The following is a 19,813-nucleotide window of genomic DNA, read 5'->3' on the forward strand; positions in this document are numbered from 1 at the left end:
CGCCGGTCGAGGGGCTCCCGTCGGATTGCCAGGCACGGCCGTCGGCGCCGGCGTCGGCGCCGGCTGCGGAGCCGCCGTCGGATTGCCAGGCACAGCCGTCGGCGCAGGCGTCGGGGCGGGCCGCGGCGAGGCCGACGGCTCGCCCGGAGCGGCGATCGGCGCCGGCGTCGGCGCCGGTCGAGGGGCTCCCGTCGGATTGCCAGGCACGGCCGTCGGCGCCGGCGTCGGCGCCGGCTGCGGAGCCGCCGTCGGATTGCCAGGCACAGCCGTCGGCGCAGGCGTCGGGGCGGGCCGCGGCGAGGCCGACGGCTCGCCCGGAGCGGCGATCGGCGCCGGCGTCGGCGCCGGTCGAGGGGCTCCCGTCGGATTGCCAGGCACGGCCGTCGGCGCCGGCGTCGGCGCCGGCTGCGGAGCCGCCGTCGGATTGCCAGGCACAGCCGTCGGCGCAGGCGTCGGGGCGGGCCGCGGCGAGGCCGACGGCTCGCCCGGAGCGGCGATCGGCGCCGGCGTCGGCGCCGGTCGAGGGGCTCCCGTCGGATTGCCAGGCACGGCCGTCGGCGCCGGCGACGGCGCCGGGCTCACGGACGGCGCGGCCGTCGTCGGCGCGGCCGTCGTCGGCGCGGCCGTTGGCAGCTCCGTCGGCGCCGCCGACGGCTCACGGAAGCAGCGGTTGAGCGCCACCGAGTCCGGCACCGCCGGCGCCGACTCCCCCGCGTCGTTCAGGGCGGAGACGGTCACGTGGACCATCACGAAGCAGGGAATGCGGTCGCCGAGCGTGAAGCTGAAGGATACCCATTGCCCCCGCTCCCAGAGCGAGCGTCCGACGACGTCGCCGAGCTTGCGGCGGCGGAGCGACGACGCCTCGACGGTGACGAGGGCCGTCATCGTCGCGTTCGTCTCGTTGGTCTCCGCTTCGTAGATCGTGTAGTGCGTGGGGATGCCCCCCTCGCCGGAATCGACCCAGGTCAACGCGGAGCTGTTGGAATCGAGCGTGACGTTCCCGGGAGACCCCGGCGGCTCGAGCGCCGTCGGCGGCGCCGACGGCGCGAACGTCAGCGTCGGCGCCGCCGTGGTGGGGGGGTACGGCGTCGGCGCGGGGACGGGGACCTCCGTCGGATTCGACGTCGTCGGCGCCGGCGTCGGTGCCGGCCGCGGAGCCGCCGTCGGATTGCCCGGAGCGGCGATCGGTGCCGGCGTTGGCGCCGGTCGAGGCGCCGCCGTCGGATTGCCATGGACAGCCGTCGGCGCCGGCGTCGGCGCCGGCCGCGGCGCCGCCGTCGGATTGCCCGGAGCGGCGATCGGCGCGGCGCTTGGCGCGGCCGTCGACGGCGCGAGGCTCGGCGCGTCCGTCAGCGCCGCCGCGGGCGGAGACGTCGGGATGCCCGGGAGCGCCGTCGGGGCGTAGGTCGGCCTCGACGTGGACGGCACCACCGTCGAGGGTGTCGCCGTGGACGGCGCCTGCGACGGCGCCTCCGTCGGCGCCTCCGTCGGCCGCGGCGTCGGGCAGCCACTCAGCGAGCTCTTTCCGGCAAAGAGGAAGAGGCGGCCGCCGCCCGCGGCGCCGACGCTGTCGCAGTCGTCGTCGTTGCAGACCGCCGCGAAGGTGACGTTGAAGCCGGACCGCGGCGCGCTGTCGAAGAGGAGCATGACCGCGCGGTTCGACTGATCGACCGGGAAGTGCTCCGGGTACACATCGCAGGAGCTGAAGCCCTTGTCGGCGCACGCGGCGCAGTCGATGACTGTCAAGGCCATGGGGTCCTCGCCGTCGCCCGCCGTCGGGTTGTCGCAGAGGAAGCCCGGCTTCAGCGCTTCGAAGCGCGTCGACGTCTTGCCCGGTTCGCCCAGGCAGCCTGTCGCCGCCGCCGTCGCCGCGAGGTCGCCCGACGCCACGCCCGGGGCCACGAAGCGGTCGAAGCCGTCGTCATCAATACACATCTCCTCGCCGCGGTCCCAGCTGCCCTGGGACGCGCCCCCATGGTGCTTGTCGAGGTCGAAGATCGTAAAATAGAAGTCTCGGAGCTGGATCGCCGCGCCGGTCTCGGAGTCGCGGAACGAAAAGGCGAGCGTCGCCTCGGACCCTAGGGCGACGTTGACGACGCCGTAGGCGCCGTCCTTGCCGTTCTTCGACGGGTCCGACGCGTCGTAGAAACCGCCGACGACGGACGTGGCGACGTCGAAGCTCCGGCCGTTCGAGACGCCCGCGCTGGCGTAGACGACCTCCTCGGCGGCTCCCAGGTCGGGCCCGAACCCGCCGAGGTTGCTCGACGCGACGTCGCTCGCGAGGAAGTTGAAGTCGACGCCGCCGTCTTCCAGGCAGTCCGGCGGCCAGTAGATCGTGGGCGCGGCCGTCGGCGCGGCCGTCGTCGGAGTCGCGCTGGGGCAGCTGGACGGCGCCGCCGACGGCGGAACGGACACGCTGGGCGCGACCGTGGGCGCGCGGTCGAACGTTCCGTCGACGATGCAGAACGAGTAGCGCGTCCGCCCGTCGAGAGCGACGACGATTGCGTCCCCGTCCGCCGTGGACACTTCGAAGCTGCGGGTGGCGTCCGCGGCGTCGTACTCGTAGTTCCAGTCCCAGCAGCTGCTCGTGTCAGGCACGCAAGCGTACTCGACGTCGGCTCGCGCGCCGCTCTCCGTCCCGAGGATCGTCGTGCCGTCCCCGTCGAGCGTGAAGGTCTCGGTGACACCGTCCCAGCTCGCGCCGTCCGGGAAGAAGCGCCGGCGTAGGAGAATCGGGTCCGAGTCAGGACATTCGGGCGACGGTGAGAGCGTTGGAATCGAGGATGGCATGCGCGACGGCGTGGCGCTCGGCGAGGAGCTCGGAAGCGAGGACGGCGCCGCGCTCGGCGAGGGGGATGGCGCAGCGGACGGCGTCGAGCTCGGGGACGAGGACGGCGTCGCGCTCGGAGGGGTCGACGGAGTCGCGCTGGGGCAGCTGGACGGCGCCGCCGACGGCCGGCGCGTCGTCGGCACGAGCGTCGTCGGCGCGTAGGTCGAGGGCGCGAGAGTCGGCGAGCTCGTGCAGCCGCAGGCGTGGCGGCAGGCGTCGTGGGCCGTGAAGCCGTCCTCGCCGGCGACGTCGCAGCGCTGGGGCCACTCTGAGACCCAGTCGCAGTCCTTCGAGGGCTCGCCCCGCTTGTGCCAGTTCCGGTTGTCGACGCAGCCGGGCTCGTAGGACGGCCGCGCCGTCGTCGGAGCCGCGGTCGGGACCGTGTGGAGCTCGCCGTCCTCCAAACAATACGAGAACGTTTCCTCGTCTTCGCCGCCGCGGAAGGAAAAATGGTGGTTCGACGTGAGCCCCCGGTACTCGAAGGATAGGTCGCCGGACGTCGACGGGTCGCCGAAGGTGAACACGACGTCGAAGCAGTGGTCCTCGGCGGGCACGCACTTGTAGGCGCGGTCCGCGTGTGGCGGAGCGGCGCTGTCGACGACGACGCCTTCCGACGCGGCCTCCCAGGACACGTTGCCCCAGCGGGCCCCGTCGGGGTAGAGGCGCATGGAGAAGAGGAGCGCGCCATCATTGCCGCCGCAGAACAAGGACGGCGCGGCGCTCGGGGAGGACGTCGTCGGGGACGCGGTCGGCTCCGGGGACGGCGCGGCGCTCGGGGAGGACGTCGTCGGGGACGCGGTCGGCTCCGGGAGGTCCTCCGGGGTACAGGAAAAGCACGTCGCGTCGCAGCCGACGCGCGCGGATATGCCGGCGTCGTCCTCCTTGGAGTCGCAGCGGCCGAGATTTTCGCCGACCCAGGCGCAGCCCTTGTTCGGCGACCCGCTCTTGTGCCAACTGGTGGAATCGGCGACGCAGCCGTGCGGGGTCGGCGCCGTCGTCGGGTCGGGGAGCGCCGCGCCGGCGTCGTCGCTGGGCGTGCAGGCGTAGCACGTGGCGTCGCAGCCGACGCGCGCGGAGACGCCCGCGGCGTCCTCCTTGGAGTCGCAGCGGCTCAGGTCGCCCGCGACCCAGTCGCAGTCCTTGCCGGGGGACCCGCTCTTGTACCAACTGGCGGAATCGGCGACGCACTCGTGGGGTGCTGCCGTGATGGTCGGCGCGGGCGACGGCTGGTTGAGGGCGCAGTAGGCCTCGACGTCGTCGTCGGAGACGTAGTCGATGTAGTGGAGCAAGCCCGAGGTGAAGCACGGCTCGGACGTCGTCACGTAGTACTGCCCCCCCGCGGAGATGTAGTGGAGGTAGTAGTTCTGCGAGTTGGCGTAGGAGCAGCGCTCCGTGCAGCAGTAGAGGTCGCCCGTGACGTCGCGGATCTTCTCGAAGCGCTCGTAGCCGTCGATATCCATGAAGTCGCAGCAGTACTTGGCCTTGCCGCATTTGTTTTTCTCTTTCGTGGGCGTCTGGGACGGTGCGGCGGTCGTCGGCGCCATGGAGAAGCTCGGCCGGGGCGTGGAAGACGCGTAGAGGGAGACTTCCAGATAATTTCCGACGACTTCAAAGTACGCGGACATGGGTTGCGACGCCGCTTCGACGCCCACGTCCAGCATGATGCTCTCGCCGTCCTTCAGGAGCACGTCGTACAAGGAGGCGGTGTCCGGGTGGCCGTCGACGACGAGCGTGTTGCCGTACTTGCCCGTCATGCCGGAGGCGTAGCTGAAGGAGCTCCAGGTCAGCAGCGCGCCCGCGTGCGCGGACCGGAACTCGACGAAGAGGTGGAAGTCCTCCGTCGCCGTGCCCACCATGAGCGCCACGGGGTAGCCCGGTTCCAAAAATCCCGCGTCCGTCGCCTGGATCGTGTACGCGCAGGGGCTGCAGAGCGGGGACTCGTCGTCGTCGTACGGCTCCACGGTTTCGACGTACTTCGTTAACAACCAATCGAACACGGCCTTGCCCTCCACCGTGAAGTGGTTGGACAGATCGTCGGCGCTGATGGTGCCCGCGCCCATGGGCGAAAACATATTGCCGTACTCGACCCAGTCGTCGTCGTCGTCGTACCACGCGTTGACGCCGCCGACGTCGTCGACGTCGTTGCCGACGTAGGACGCGTGGCTCGCGCCGAAGTTGTGGCCCGTCTCGTGGACGAAGCTCGAGTCGTAGTTCGTCGCGGCGAGGTTGATGAACGCGCCGGGCTGGGCGACGTAACCCGAGCCCCTGGCCACTTTCGTCGGGCAGTAGGGGGCGACGACGACGTTGAAGTCGTAGGCCTCGCGGTCGTAGCCCTCCGCGAGGGACGCGTGGGCCGCCAGGACGTCGAAGGCCGCGGGGTCGCCGTCGTAGCCGCCACTGTGCCAGTCGAGCATGTCGTGGTCGTCGCAGGTGTCTTGGTCGTAGTCGACCTCGAGGATCGGCGTGATCGTCACGTCGACGGTGAAGTTGCCCCAGCTGTTCACGGTCCAAAACGCCTGGGCGACGTCGACGACCTCCTCGAGGTAGGAGATCACGTCGCCGCCGTGGTCGCTCGCGATGAGCGCGTAGTCGTAGGCCGTCGCGCAGTCGTCGCTCGACGGGCAGATGACGGACACGAGCATCGTCTTCGCGCCGACGATCTTCTTCGAGTACTTGTCGGCGACGCGGGCGACGGCGCGGGGCCGCCCGGCGGCGAGGCGCGCGAGCGAGCCGCTCTCCGGGAGGGCCTCCGCGGCGGCCTCCGCGGCGGCGACGGAGGGGAAGGGCACGTCGCGCTCGCCGCCGCCGGAGCAGAGCGCGCGGCGGCCGCGCTCCCGGCAGCGCGCGGTGCCGCCGGCGGTGACGAAGACGCCGTCGACGACGGCGCCGACGGCGGGGCGGCCCCGCGCGGGGCCCTCGACGCCCGGGCCCGCGTAGGGGAGGATCGACGACGAGCCGTCCGCTTCGAGGAGCCGCGCGGTCGTCTCGGTCCGCGACCGCGACCGCGCGTCCTCGCGCCGCCGCGGCGTCTTGACCTCGACGATGAAGTCCGCGGCGCCGACGAAGCCGCGGTCCGCCGCGCAGCTCGCGGGGAGGTCGGGCTCCGCGCCGCGGAGGCCGTCGAGCGCGAACGACGCGTCGACGGCGGCGGCGTAGTCGCCCGCGGCGACGAGGGACCGGAGCGCGCGCAGGCGCGCGTCGCAGGTCTCCTCCGTCGCGTTGCGCAGGACCGCGTCGTGGGTCCGCTGCGCCGCCTCGGGCAGGCGCCGCGCGACGACGCTCGACCGGCGCCGCTCAGCGAGGCGGCGGCGCAGCGCCGCGGCGGCGTGCGCTGGCCGCGGCGGCGCGGCGGCCGCCGCCGCGCATAGGAGGGTTAGAGCGACGATGAAGCGCATGGGTGACACGCGTCCGTGACACCGGTGAGCTGCCCCATCGTCATGGAAGAGCTCACCTTTGATCGCCCCATCGTCAGCTTAATGATAATCGAGGACGATTCGAGGTGCCAAAGTTTCCGATAGTGATTAATATTGAAGGGCAAGTAGAAGTTGTTTGAGATCGAGCTGCCCCTCTCCGCGGCGTCTGGGAGCTCCCCGAGCCTCGTCCCTGCGCCCCTCTCCAGCCCCCTCTGCCAGCGAGTGCACCACCATGTCGGACCCTTGGGTGGAGCAGATCAACCTGGCGCAGGCGAAGCGCGACGAGGGCGACCTCCCCGCCGCTAAGGCGCTGTACGAGAAAGTGCTTGTGGGCTGCAAGAAGCAGTACGGGACGGACCATCCGAACGTGGCGCTGGTGCAGAACAAGCTGGCGTGTCTGCTCTACAGTCAGCGCGACCTCGCCGCCGCGGAGCCGCTGTTCCGACGGGCGCTCGCGATCGGCGAGAAGCAGCACGGGCTGCGCGTCGCGTTAGATATCGAGAACCTGGCGGCGGTGCTCTGGGCCCGAGGCGAGCACGCCGAGGCGGAGCTGCTCTTCCAGCGGGCGATCGCGATCCACAAGGACCCCGAGTACGTCGCGCGCCTGGAGAAGCAGTTGGCCACGGTCCGCAGCCGCATCGCGAAGATTTTGGAACGCGGGGGCGAGAAGAGCCTGAAATTTGCGAAGTCGCTACACGAGCTGGCTTTTGACAAGTACAAGGAGTACGACTTCGCCGCCGCGGAGCCGCTGTGCCGGCGGTCGCTCGAGATCCGCGAGAAGCAGCTCGGGCCGGACCACGCGGACGTCGCGGAGTCGCTGAGCTTACTGGCCTTTCTGCTCGAGGCGAAGTTCGACTGGGCCGCCGTGGAGCCGCTAGTCCGAAAGGCGCTCACCATCGAAAAGAACCTTCGCGGCTCCTTAGACCACCCGAAGGGCGCGACGTTGCTGGCCCAACTGGCGCACGTGCTCAGCTGTTTAGACAAATGGGCTGACTCGGAGCAGGTGCTCCTGCGCGCGATCGCGATCTTCAAAAAGTTTGGCTCCGTTCCCGCGAGAGCGGAGGGATTGTTGCGCTTCGTCCAGAAGAAGCTACAGCTGCAGGAGCGCCCCGCCGTCGCCGCCGCCGCGCCGCCGCCGGCGAAGCGGCAGAAGCGGAGCGAGGAGGACGACGGCGCCGCGGACCGCGGCGAGGACGACTGCGTCAGCACGGGCTCCCAGTCCCAGGAGGAGCGCGACGCGGAGCTCAAGCGCAACGCGATCGCCGTCGATGAATCGGACGCCGAGGAGGGCGCGCGGCCGACGCGCGCGAGCGCGCTCGAGGACCAGCTCAAGGAGCTGCGCGTCAAGGGCGTCGAATTCGACATCGCCGCGGCTTTGTACTGGTGCAAGAAGAACGGCGCGGACGAGCTCTCCGAGATCGTCGAGGCGGACATGGTCGATGACTTCGTCGCGAGCCTCTCGCTCACCGGGAAGCCGCTCCTGCCCGTCAAGGCCGGGCTCTTGAAGAAGCGGCTCCGCGCCGTCGTCGCCGGCGGCTGATCGCGGCCGCGGACCGTAGAACTCGTGTGTAGCGACTCTCGGGCAGATACGCCGCTACCGCGCGGGGGGGGGATTGTCGGCGGGGGATCGCCACAGCTCTCGAGAAGATCTCACTTGCACTTGCGTAGTACACTCGTGCCACCCTCCAGCGGCAGCACCTACACACCGTACGCGGCAACGCCGCGGCGACCACCCCAGAGGAGAAACACAAGCAAAGGGGCGCGTAAATGTTTAGGCCCGAGAAAGGCGCGGGCAGGGGATGGGGGTGGGGGGTTGGTGGGGGGGATGATCGGGGGCCGCCGCCGAGTCACTCCTCCTCCGCGTCGGAGGACTCGATGGCCGGGAGGGGCCCGAGGAACTCGAGGACGAGGTGCTGGGCGTCGCCGGCGTCGTTGCGCTGCACCGACGCGCGGTAGAGGTCGTCGGAGGCCATCGCGGGCACCGCGGCGAGGAGCGCCTTCTTCCGCGCGTCGACGTCCGACGGCGCGTCCGCGGCCGGGTCCTCGGCGAAGAGGGCCTTGAGCGTGTCGTCGGCGGCGAGGGCGCGCATGGCGTCGACGGTGGCGCGCGCGAGGCGGTCGAGCGCGCGGACGCGGTAGCCGTCGTTGCCGAGGAGCGCGCGGCACGCGTCGTCGAACGCGGCCTTGGTGACGTCGCCGCAGAGGAGCATGGCGACGAGCTCGAGGAAGCCCGCGTAGCCCCGGGCGCAGCAGCGCTCGACCTCGCTGCCCGTGCCGTCGTCGCCGCCGTCGTCGCTCTTCCGGCCGCCGTCGCCGTCGTCGTCCGCGCGCGCCGCGGGCTCGCCGTCGTCGTCCGCGCGGATCGCGTCCGCGACGTCGTGGGGCTCGGCGGCGCGCCGCCGCTGGCGCGCCGTCTCCGCCTCGCAGAGGGCCCGCGCGTCGGCGAGGCGCGCGTAGACCATCTGGTGCAAGCGCGCGAAGACGTAGACGCGCTCGTTCGCGAGCGCGGCGCCCGCTTGCGCGAGCGCGGACCGCGGCGGCGCCACGAAGGGCACGCCGGGCGCGGCGTCGTCGGCGGCCGCGGCGCCCTTGGCGGCGCCCCGCTTCTTCTTCGAGCCGCCGCCCTTCTTGGAGGCCTTGGACGCGGGCTTGGGCGACGACGCCTGCGCGGCCTCGACGGCCGCCGCCGCGGCGTTCGACGCGTCCTCGGCGGCGAGCGCGTCGGCGAGGGGCGCCATGTCCAGGTCGTCTAAAGCGAAGACGTCGCGGGGCCGCAGGAAGCGCGGCCCGTCGGCGAGGCGCACCTCGTAGCAGCAGTCCGCGCGCGCCTCGGCCGCGGGCGCGGGCGCGTCGCCGAGCGACTCGAGCGACGCGGACCGGGGCCGCGGCGCGGCGGAGTCGCCGTCGTCCGGCGCCTCCGTGACGCCCTCGCCGGAGCCCGCGTCGCCGTCGTCCGCGCCCTCGACGGCCGCGCCCTCGGGCGCGTCCGCGTGGAACGCGACGACGACCGCGTCGCCGCGCTTCGTGATGACGCGACTGCCCCGGGGCAGCGGCTGGCGGTCCGCGCCCTCGGACGCCTCGCCGGAGTCCGCCGCGCCCCGCGACAGGCCCGCGGGCAGGTGCGCCGCGAGGCACGCCGTCGGCAGCCCGTAGAGCTCGAAGACGAAGTCGCGCCAGACCTCGCGCGCGACGACCTTCTGCTCCGCTAAAGGCGTCGACGAGTGCTCCAGCGCGAGCATGAGCACGCTCACGACGTCCTTCTGGATGTCGCCGTCGCCGACGGCGTAGGTCAGCGACGCGACGGGCGCGTCGGCCGCGCCGATGGGCTTGAACGACGCGCCGCCGTCGTCGTCCGGGGGCCCGTCGTCGTCGGCGCCCGTGATCTCCTTGATCTCCTGCACGAGCCACTTGCTCGAGCAGCGCTTCTTGTCGAGCGCGCGCCAGAAGTGGGCCCGGTGGTCGAGCGACTTGGCAAAGTGGCCGCGGACCTTGCGGCGCCAGCGGCGGCTCAGGCCCACGCGCGCGGCGCGCCACTCGAAGTCCTTCTCGCGGAGGCGCTTCGCGAGGATGCCCGCCGCGACCTGGGGCGCCTTGTAGAGCGCCGCCAGCGCGTCGGCGTCGCGGTCGCCGTAGACGCGGCAGATCGCCGCGACGTGGATGGGACTCAGGCCCCGGCGGAGGAGCGCGCGCGGGCCGACGCCGCCGGGCGGGCCGGCCTCGGCGCCGTCGAGGAAGGCCTTCTCCGCGGCCATGCGCTCGGCCTTGAGCGCGGCCGCCGCGTCGCGCCGCTCGCGCTCCTCGGCGTCGGCCGCGGCGTCGTCGTCCGCCGCCGCGGCGGCGTCGTCGCCGCCGTCGACGTCCATCTGCTCGCCGTCGCCCTCGTCCTTGTCCGCCGCCGACGCCCGCTTCGGCCGCTTCGACTTGGGCTCGGCGGCCGGCGCCTTCTTCGCCGGCGCGCCGCGCTTGCCGCGGCCGCCGCGCTTCTTGGGCTTGGCCTCCTCGACGGCCTCCTCGGCGGCCGGCGGGCTCGGCGCGCGCGCGGGCGCGTCCGGCGGCGCGGGCGCGAACATGGCCACGGCGTAGGCGCCGTCGTCGTCGATGGCGACCTCGTTGGGCGGCGGGCACGCGGCGATGGCCTCGAGCGCGCGGATCGCCGCGGCGTTCGCGTTGACGACCATGTCGATCTCGAAATGCTCGTCCTCGGCCTTGAAGAGCGCCTCCTCGTGGGCGTTGCGCCGGAGCTGGAGCTGGCTGTAGTTGGCGTCGTCGCTGCCGATGGGCACGGAGACCCAGTCGTCGTTGAGCACGGCCGCGTCGAGCTCCGACCGCCGGCTGCAGACGACGCGCGGCACGGACTCGGGCAGCCGGCGGTAGCTCGGCGTCCGCCGGAGCTCGAAGGGCGAGTCGTCGCCGAAGTCGAGCTCCGACAGGGGCAGCGACGTCCAGTCGCCCAGCGTCTGCTGCTTGTTCGCGGCCTTGAGGCCGCGCCGGAGGATCTTGTCGCCCGACGCCACACTGCGGTCGTCGTCGCCCGCGTCGTCGGACCCGCCCGGCGGCGGCGTGCGCCGGCCGCCGCGGCCCGCGCCGCGCGTGCCCGGCCGGCCGCCGGACGCCGCGCCGCGCGTCGTCATCTGCGCGTCGCCGTCGTCGTCGAGCCCGCGGCCGACGCTCCCCAAATCGTCGTCGTCGTCGCTGCCCGCGCGCGGCGACTCCTCGCCGGACGTGTCGACGACGTAGCGCGGCCGCTTCGCCACGGAGGAGAAGAGCAGGGGGTCGTCGTCGCCCTCGGGCTCGACGCGCCGGCCCGGGTGCGCCGCGCGCTTGGCCAGCGCGAACGCCGCGTCGCGCCAGTCCGCAAAGGGGCCGACGCGCGACGACCGGCGGCAGAGCATGGCGACGTCGTCGACGAGGTGCTTGCCCTTGGGCGCGCCGTGGCCCCAGTCCACGACGTTGTCGACGATGGACCGCAGCAGCGCGCCGAACGCGTCGCCGTCGAGCGCGCCGCGGCTCACGGCCTCGAGGCCCCGGAGCACGGACCGCCACGCGTAGAGGCGCTCGCGCTCGAGGTCCGACGCGGGCACGTCGGCGACGAGGGACGGCAGCGCCGCGGCCTCGGCCTCCGTGAGCATGAGCTCGCCGAACTCGCTCTTCTTCCGCTTCCACTCGGCCTCGTCGTCGCCGCTGCCGGCGGCGTTCGCGTCCGCCGCGGCCCTGGCGTCGTCGACGTCCATGGCCACGGGCTCGGGCTTGACCTCGGGCTTGGCCTCGGGCGCCGCCGGGATCGCCGCGGGGATCGCCGCCGGGGGCGCCGCGGGGGGCGCCGCGGGGGGCGCCGCGGCGGCCGCGTCGCCCGCCGGGGCCGCCGGCGCGCCCGCGGGCGCGGCCGCGTCGGCCGCGGCCGCGGCGGGCGCGGCGCCCTCGGCCGGGACCTCGGGCGCCGCCGCCGCCGCCGCCGCCGCGGCCTTGTCCTCCTCGGCGAGGGCGTACATCTGGGCGAGCGCGTCCTTGGCGAGCGTGCAGTTCACGGGCGCGTCCCCGGGCTTCGAGTTGTCCTCGTCGCGGAGGTGCTTGTACTTGCGGCGCCGCAGGAACTGGTCGCGCTCGTCGTCGGACTTGTCCGAGTCGTGGTCCTTGAGCACCTGCTCCAGCGTCGGCAGGCCGCGGAGCGCCGGGTGCTCGGGCTTGGCGTCGGGCGGCGCGCCTGCGTGGAATTCAACCGCTGGTTTAAACTTCAGAATTCTCTAGCTCGATCACATCGAAGTCGATTCGGCTGATTTTTGGACGAATCGATTGCTCTCGTCGAGTCCTCGAAGCACAGCCGAAGAGCTCGCGTCGAAAATGCGCACATTGAAGTCGGGTTGAAGATTTGAATTCCACACGGCGGCGCGCGGCGCATCTTGTAGAGCGCGTTGCCGTAGGACGACCGGCCGAAGGTGCGCTTCGCGTCGGCGAGGGGGCCCAGGGCCCGCGCCAGGTGGCCGCTCCGCGCGCCGCCCCGGCACGCCTCGCCCGTCGCCGTGCCTTCGCCGACGAGCGCGAAGCGGAGCCGGCGGAGGATCGCGACCTCGTCCGCGCGCGGGCTCGCCGAGTCCGCGAAGCCAAAGTACTCGAAGCGCTTCTGCTTCGACGCCGCGAGCTCGGCGCGCGCCGTCGCGCGCGCGTCCGCCGCCGCGTCCCGCAGGTCGCCGAGCGTCATCGCGCCGCCCAGACCGCGGCGCGCGGGGCCGCGGCCCATCGCGCCGCGCGCCGCGCCGCGCGCCGCGCCCATCGCGTCCTTGGGCACGGACCGCTCGAGGGCGCGGTCGGCCCGCGACGAGCCGCCGACCGTGTTGTAGGGCCGCGAGTAGTCGCCGCCGCCGCCCTGGCGCGGGCCGCCGTCGCCGCCGCCGCGCTTCGCGCCGCGGCCGCCGCGGCCCCCGCGGCCCCCGCGGCCGCCGCGCCCGCCGCCGCCGCGCCCGCCGAAGGGCCGCGGCGCGCCGCCGGGGTTCCGCGACTCCGCGTCGGCCGCCGCGCGCTGGAGGAAGAGGCGCTGCGCGGGCTCGATGGCCGCGTCGGGCAGGAAGTACGTGAACTCGCGCAGCAGGTCCGCGTGGTCCCGGAAGAGCTCCGCGACGCGCCGCAGCACCTCCTGGATGCCCTTCTGCTCGCGCTGGTACGTGTGGAGCACCTCGAGGAAGGCCTTGTAGGTCTCGGGCTGGTGCTCGAACCGCTTCTTGATCGCCGTGACGTACGCGATCGCGTTGTCGAATTCCACCTAGACGTCGGTCGGCTGATGTGTCGACGGGCGGTCCTCTCCCGTCGTAGGCTCGAATGGTTCGCGGGGACGAAACGCGCGCGCGAAAGACTCGAGTTGAAGCGACGTCGAATCTCGACCCCGGAATTCGACCGGCTGGCGCGCGCCGTCGTCGCCGGGCCCCGGCTCCTCCTTCTTCGGCGGGGCCTTGGGCTTGGGCTTGGCCATGGCCTTCTTCGCCGCGGCCTGCTGGGCCGGCGGCAGCATGTTCTTGGGCCGCGCGCCGATCTCTCCGCGGAGCTGGTCCCGCAGCTCGACGGGCACGTCGATCTTGTAGCCCTCGGGCAGGAACGTGTTGAAGCCGTAGATGAGCTTGCCGTAGCCCTCGAAGAGCGTCGACACGCGCGCGATGACGCCCGGCGTGTCGATCTCCTGGCTCTTGAAGCTCTTCATGATCTCGAGGAACTCGTTGTAGATCTCGGGCTCGTCGCCGAACTCCGCCTTGACCTGGTCCAGGTAGAGGAGCGCGTCCTCGACCTAGGCGGTTGCGGGGGTGCGGTTGCGCGCGACCGCGAAGGTCTTCGGGGGGTGGGGGCGCGCGCGGCGGCCGTCCGGGGGGCGCGGTCGCGCATGTTTCTCCCGCGGACGCGATCCGCTCGATTCCCTCGGCGCGCACGCGCGCGAGGGCCTCCGGGGGGATGGGGGAGCGCGCGGCGGCCGAGTAGCGCGTGCTGGCGGTGCCCCGGGCCACTGAGCAATGCTTGCCGTTTGAAGGCAGTTCGGGCCCAGAAACCGCTCTCCCGTCCCGGCGCGCGGAGGGCGTCGCAGCTCGGCCGACGGGATGTCACAGTATTGGCGCATGGGACACCGCGCCGCGCCTTCAACTCGCGGAAATTACGGGCCGCCATCGTCTCTGGAAGAGCCTTTCAGCCGCTTGGAACGTGAATCGCGCTTCAAATGCCCCGCACGCGGCGGAACCCTCAACTTTGTTGCGTGCGCACGTCAGTACAATGTTCCGCGACACCTGGGCCGCGGTATGCTGCCCGGGATGTACTTGCGGCCCGCGCGGCAGCGCGACGGAGGGGCGAGGACACCCTCTCTCTCTCCCTCCAATTTGTCAGGCGCGGGCTCGCGCTCTGCAAGCGGCGACCCCCGGCGGCCTGCAAGCGCAGAGCTTTCGAGCTCCGCCTGAAGATACTCGCCGGGGGTCTTGACCCGGGTCCAGGTCACTGAAATGCCGAAGCCCTTCGGATTTCGTCCCCATCCGTGCAACCCCCCGGCATCCCCCGCCCGCGCCGCCCTCCGGAAGCACCACCCATTCCCATCTATGGACAAGTTAGAACAAAAACGGGCCGGGGCCTCGGTCGGACAGACGATGCGACGACGGAACGGGGCCTCGGCCCGGGTCGGAGAGACGATGCGACGACGGGTCGGTGCGGGCTACGAGAGCGCGCACTCGCACGAGGGCGGCGGCGGCGGGACGGCGCGGCTCGGGTTGACGTCGACGACGATGACGGTCGTGTCGTCCTTGAGGCCGCCTACGAAGGGACGCGCGTCGGCCGAAAAAAATCAAAAAAAAGCGGCACCCACCGTAGCCCGCGTTCTTCGAGTCGCGCGTCGCCGCGCGGAGGAGCTTCTCCGCGGCCCGCTGGGGGTCCGCGACGCGGCGCACCATCTTCTCCGCGGCCGCGGGCGACACGAGGTCCCAGAGGCCGTCGGAGGCGAGGATGACGCGGTCGAAGACGGCGTCGCCGGCGGCGTCGTCGGCCGCGGGCAGGGGCCACGTCGCGACCTCGGGCTCGGGGATGACGGCCCGGCTCGCGTCCCAGTCGCCGATGGACCGCGTCACGACGGTGGACGCGCCGTCGCCGCGCGTCCAGTTGCCCTGGACGACGAGCGGGCCCTCCTGGCCCGACTTGCCGTAGCGGCGCGTGAACGTCGAGTCGCAGCGCTTGAGGTTGATGGCCTCTGCGACGTCGTGGCTCGGCTTCTCGCGCGCGGCGTTGGCCAGGTTCGCGAAGGACGCCTTGCGGACGACGTTCTCGCGCTCGAGGCGGTCGTCGATGCGGCGCTCGCGGCGGAGCGCGTCCGCGACGAGGCCCGGCCGCATGGGCTTCTCGCCCGAGGCCAGGGCCTTCTTCCGGAGCCGCGCCTCGTAGATGCCGCAGAACTCCGCGAGCCGCGCGTCGTCGTCGCCGTCGCCGGCCGCGGCGCCCGTCGGGCTCTCCCACGTGAGGAGCTCGCTCCGCGCGCCCCACTCGGCGCGCATGCGGCTCACCTCGGCGGCGTTGCTCGGGTTGTGCTGCGTCGTCGACAGGCGGCCCCGGGGCGCGCGGCCGGGCGCGCCCGCGAGCATGTCGAAGCGGTACGCGCACGAGTCGCCGACCCACGCGAGGAGGCAGGAGCCGTCGGAGGAATCGGCGTCGACGAAGAGGCACGTCGCCGTCGTGCCGCTGTCCACGGCCAGGGACCCGAGGCGGTCGTCGAGCTCCCAGCACGCGGCGACGAGCCCCGCCTCGAGGCACGCCGCCGCGCGCTTCTCCGGCGACCGCGCGGCCTCCTCGGCGGCGCGCTTCGCGGCGACGTCGTGGAGCTCCGCCGCGCAGAGGTCCGCCGCGCCCTTGCCGCCGTGGCCGTCGTAGAGGCCGAAGTAGAGGAACGTGCGCTCGCCGACGCGGCAGGCGCCCACGCGCGTCCGGTCCTCGTCCTTCTTCCGCGCGCCCATCTGGCTCGCCACGCCGTGCGTCACCGCGACCCGCTTGGGCGGTCCGGCCGGCGCCGGTGCCGGGCACATGGCCGCGCGCGCGCGGCGGCGCGGCGTCTCGGCGAGGAGCTCGGCGTCGACGTCGCGACGACGTTCCTCGGCGCGCACGCGACTGTGCCCGGGCTGCCAGACGATTGTACGATAGTCAGCTGTTAGAATGCAGCACGAGTGCAGGCAATATTGGCGCGCTGGGTGCTCGCGAACTTCAATATTTTAGCGTCAACCCGAAGATACGTGCCTCGGACGATGCAAACCTTTTTTCAAGGCGCGACGTGTGCCTTGACGGCGCCGCCGCGACGCGCCGCGCCGGAACCCCCCGGGCGCTTCGCGAAATTACATCCAAAATCAGAGCGCGTCCGCGAGGGCCGGCGCGAGGAGGTCGTCGAGGTACGTCGGGTGGAGGTGCGTGCCGTCGAGGCAGTAGCCCGGCTTGAGCCCCGTCTCGTCGAGGAAGCCGTCGAAGAAGTCGAGCCAGACGAGGTCCGACGCCTCCACGAGGGCCCGGAGGACCGCGTTGTACTTCTTGACCATGTCGCGCGTCTCGTCGAGGACCGGCGGCACGGGGTGCACGAGGCCCTTCGCGTAGCCGCGCTCCTTGCAGAGCTTGGACGCCTTGTCGACGAAGATCGCCGCCGTCGCGACGATGCCCGCGTCGACGTCCGGGTAGCGCAGCTTCTCGACGGCGACGAGGATGCCCTCGCGGCAGTCGATCTCGCCGAGGACGAAGAGCACCGTCGCGCCCCGCGGGATCGTACCCGCGGGCGCGTCCCGCGTGCCGCCGCCCGTTCCCGGGAAGAGGCCCAGGTCCGCGGCGACCGCCGGCGACGAGCAGGCGGCCGCGTCGAGGCCGACGACCGCGTAGAAGTTCCGCTTCGGGTAGAAGCTCCCCTCCGCCCGCAGATGCCAGTGCTTCAGGCCCGTCACGAGCGCGGGCCGGAGCCGCGCGATGCCCCTGGCGCCCAGGTCCAGCGTCTTCCAGGCCGGCGCGAGCGCGTGGCTGTCGCCGCAGACGTAGACGTCCGCGACGCCCGGCGGGTTCGGCGCGCCGAGCGGCGGCGGCGGCCCGCGCGCGTCCACGGCCAGGATCTGCGCGACGCAGCAGTAGTAGGCGTGCTCGTTGCGGATCGTCGTCTCGTGCAGGGCCTTGGCGCTGCCCCGGCGCGTCGGCTCGAGCGCCGCGATCAGCGCCGTCGCGCGCGCGAGGCCGCCGCCGAGGTACAAAATCTTCACGACCGCGAAGAGGAGCGCCAGCACGTCCAGCGCGTCGTCGGAGAAGAGCTCGGCCTTCGTCGGCCGCGCGTCCTCCTGGCCGCGCACGACGGCGTACGCGCCGGGCTTCTCGTCGACCCAATCTAAAGCTAAATCGTCGCCGGCGACGAACGCCGCGGACCCGAAGTTCCCGCGGCCCTCGAGGGGCTCGAGGCAGGCCTTGAGGGACACGCCGTGGGCGCCGACGACGCCCTTCTTCTTCTCGAGGAATTTCACGGCGACGCGCAGCGCCGCGTCGTAGTCGTTCAAAATTTCGTGCGCCTGTGTGCTTCGGGTCGCCACCAACCTCCAAACTCACTCGCTCGATGGAATCGAAGCCGTTTTGGCTCTCTCGCCGAGCTCTGGAAGACGCGCCGCCGCAACCGATTCATATTGAAGTCGGCTCGAAGATTCGACGCGGCCGCGAGCGTGCACCAAATTCAGCGCGTAGGACGCGGAGCTCGGCCGCTCGCCCCAGGCCCAGGCCAACAGCTCGACGGCGACCTCGACGTAGCCGTGGTCCTTGGCGATGGTCGCGAGGAAGGCCACGGCCGCCGCGGACTCGCCCTTGGCGCCGAGCTGGCGCCGGAGCCTCTCGACGCCCCGGGGCTCGCCGAGCGCGCGCGCGAGCGCGTGGCGCGCGTCCTTGTCGTTCTGGTCCGCGACGACGGCGCGCAGGAGCAGCGACAGCTCGTCGTCGAGCTTGCCCATCTCGCGCGCGATCGCCGCGTAGCAGCACGCCGCGGCGACGTGCTGCTGGTCCGCGCCGAGGACCTTCTCCGTGAGCTCGCAGGCCTCGTCGACGTCGCCCTCGGCGAGGAGCACGCGCGCGAGGGCGACGACGACGTCGGCCTCGGCGACGGCGTTGGCCGCGTCGCGCGCCGCGAGCGCGCGGCGGAACGCCTTTTGCGCCTCGGTCCACCGGCCGAGGTACGCGTGGCAGCGGCCCAGCGCGTAGGCGTCGCGCCGCTCCTTGGAGGCGGCGAAGAGGTCCGCGAACTGGGTCGCGGCGCCTTTGTGGTCGCCGCGCGCGAGCGCGATGGCCGCGAGGCCCCGCGCGGCGTCGCGCGAGCCCGGCGCGGCCTCGAGGATGGCCTCGTAGAGGTGCTTCGCCGTCTTCAAGGCCTTGCCCGCGCGCTGCGTGTCCGCGCGCTTCAAGAGCTTCTTCATGAGCTGCGTCGCCTCCTGCTCCTGCGCGCTGGGCTTCGGCTTCTCGGGCGCGGCCGCGGGCGGCGGCTTCGGCGCCGCCACGGGCTTCGGCGGCGGCGGCGGCGGCGCGGGCGCTGGTGTCGGCGCCGGTGCGGGCTTCGGCTTCGCCGCGCACCGCGTCACGAAGACGTCGCTCTTCGCCTTGAGCGACGCCCAGCTCGACGCCGCGAGCACGAGGCCCTCGTGCCGCGCCTCCAGCGCCTCGAGCGGCGCCGCCGCCGGGTGCTTCTTCGCGAACTTGGCGCAAAACTTTGCTAACGCATCGTCGAGCGGCGCGTCGGTTTTGGCCTTCATCGTGAAGGCCGGCTCGTCGATGTGGAGATAGACTGCGGCCATCGCGGCGGTCAGTTGATCGCTGCACTTTGTCGCTGCTTTGCCTCAACTTGAAGCAGCTACACTGGACAGCTCTGCCTTAGAGCGTCCTGCGGATGGGGGGACTTCGAAGGGGGGGGGGCTTGTCGCTCAGGCGTCGGGGCTCGCGTCGGGGCCGGGCTCGCCGCCGCCGGCGGACTTGACGATGCGCCCGATGCGCTTGAGGAGCGACCCGGGCTGCTCGCCGAAGATGAGCTTCGAGAGCGGCTTGTCGAGCGACGCGTCCATGAGCCCGTTGCTGTGGTGCTCGGCGACGACGGTGCGTTTGCGGTCGGCGGCGCCCTCGTGCTCGGACTGCGTGATCGCGAGGCGGTGGTCGTTGTCGCGGATGATTTCGACCTGCTTCTCCTTGTTCGTCTGGAAGCGGACGAGCGCCGGGTACTTCTTGTGGGAGGCCATCTGGAGGAGGTCCGGGTAGTCCTTGTAGTCCTCGGGCGTGATGCCGTGGCGGTCGGGCTTGTTCAGCTTCTCGCGCAGGGCCTCGTAGGCGGACTTCGCCGCGACGTAGCGCTGCTCCTCGACGTACTCGAAGCGCTGGTGGCCGGGCAGCGTCAGCGCCTTCGGGTGCGCGAGGTACTCGGTCGGCTTGACGCCCCACTCGTCCGGCAGGTCCTGGAGGTCGACGCGCGCGCGCTTGACCGCGAGCTCGGCCGCGAGCTCCACCAACGCGCGCGGCCGCTTGACGCCGCCCGTGACGCCGCCCGCGCCCGGCTCCGCGTCCGCGCCCGCGTCCGCGCCCGGCCCGAACGCCTCCTTCTCGAGCGCCGCGACCTTATTCGTGAAGACGTCGAGCGTGGCCAGGATCGTCTCGAGGCTGCCCCGCTCCTCGGGTGCCGCCTCGAGGAGCCGCTCGATGCGCGCGCGCAGGGCCAGGGGCTCGTCGTCGGTAGCTTGGGGCGTCGTCGAGGCCATGCTGATGAGGAGGGCGGACTGTGTAGCGGGGTCGACGGCGGCGTCGCAGAGCGTCGAGGGCAGCCAAGGGTGGAAAACGTCGGCTCGTTTTTAACGTGGATCTCCTAGTTAGGCTATTGGCGCGCGGCCGCGGTGGAACTTGTCGCGGACGCCTGGGCGGCCTCTCCCAGCAGGCATGGCAGCGAGGTCGGCGGCGCGTGGCCACTCGTGCTGCGGCGACGGTGACGGCGTCGCGTACCGATGTGTCGGACGCGTACCTGCCTGAAGGCCGGGCGCACCGGCGTCCGACGAAGTTCGTTGGGACTTGGCATCTGCGAGCGCCCGCGACATCT

General features: G+C 72.5%; 3 protein-coding genes across 3 annotated transcripts; 1 reads left to right on the forward strand and 2 right to left on the reverse strand.

Moving 5' to 3' along the window:
- Positions 1-6,475: 6,475 nt before the first annotated feature.
- On the forward strand, positions 6,476-7,081 carry AURANDRAFT_29934 (hypothetical protein; the record flags this gene model as incomplete). Its single annotated transcript, XM_009040973.1, has 2 exons — positions 6,476-6,868; positions 6,959-7,081. Coding segments are annotated over 2 exons (516 nt in total), but the record flags the coding sequence as incomplete, so codon positions are not given.
- Positions 7,082-12,790: 5,709 nt separating this feature from the next.
- Positions 12,791-12,997, reverse strand: AURANDRAFT_9324 (hypothetical protein; the record flags this gene model as incomplete). Its single annotated transcript, XM_009041095.1, has 1 exon — positions 12,791-12,997. A coding segment is annotated over one exon (207 nt), but the record flags the coding sequence as incomplete, so codon positions are not given.
- A 297-nt stretch (positions 12,998-13,294) lies between these two features.
- On the reverse strand, positions 13,295-13,513 carry AURANDRAFT_9490 (hypothetical protein; the record flags this gene model as incomplete). The annotated part of the gene is made up of 1 exon (XM_009041094.1): positions 13,295-13,513. A coding segment is annotated over one exon (219 nt), but the record flags the coding sequence as incomplete, so codon positions are not given.
- Positions 13,514-19,813: the final 6,300 nt, after the last annotated feature.

Source organism: Aureococcus anophagefferens (genome assembly GCF_000186865.1).
Source record: "Aureococcus anophagefferens unplaced genomic scaffold AURANscaffold_18, whole genome shotgun sequence".
NCBI lineage: Eukaryota > Pelagophyceae > Pelagomonadales > Pelagomonadaceae > Aureococcus > Aureococcus anophagefferens.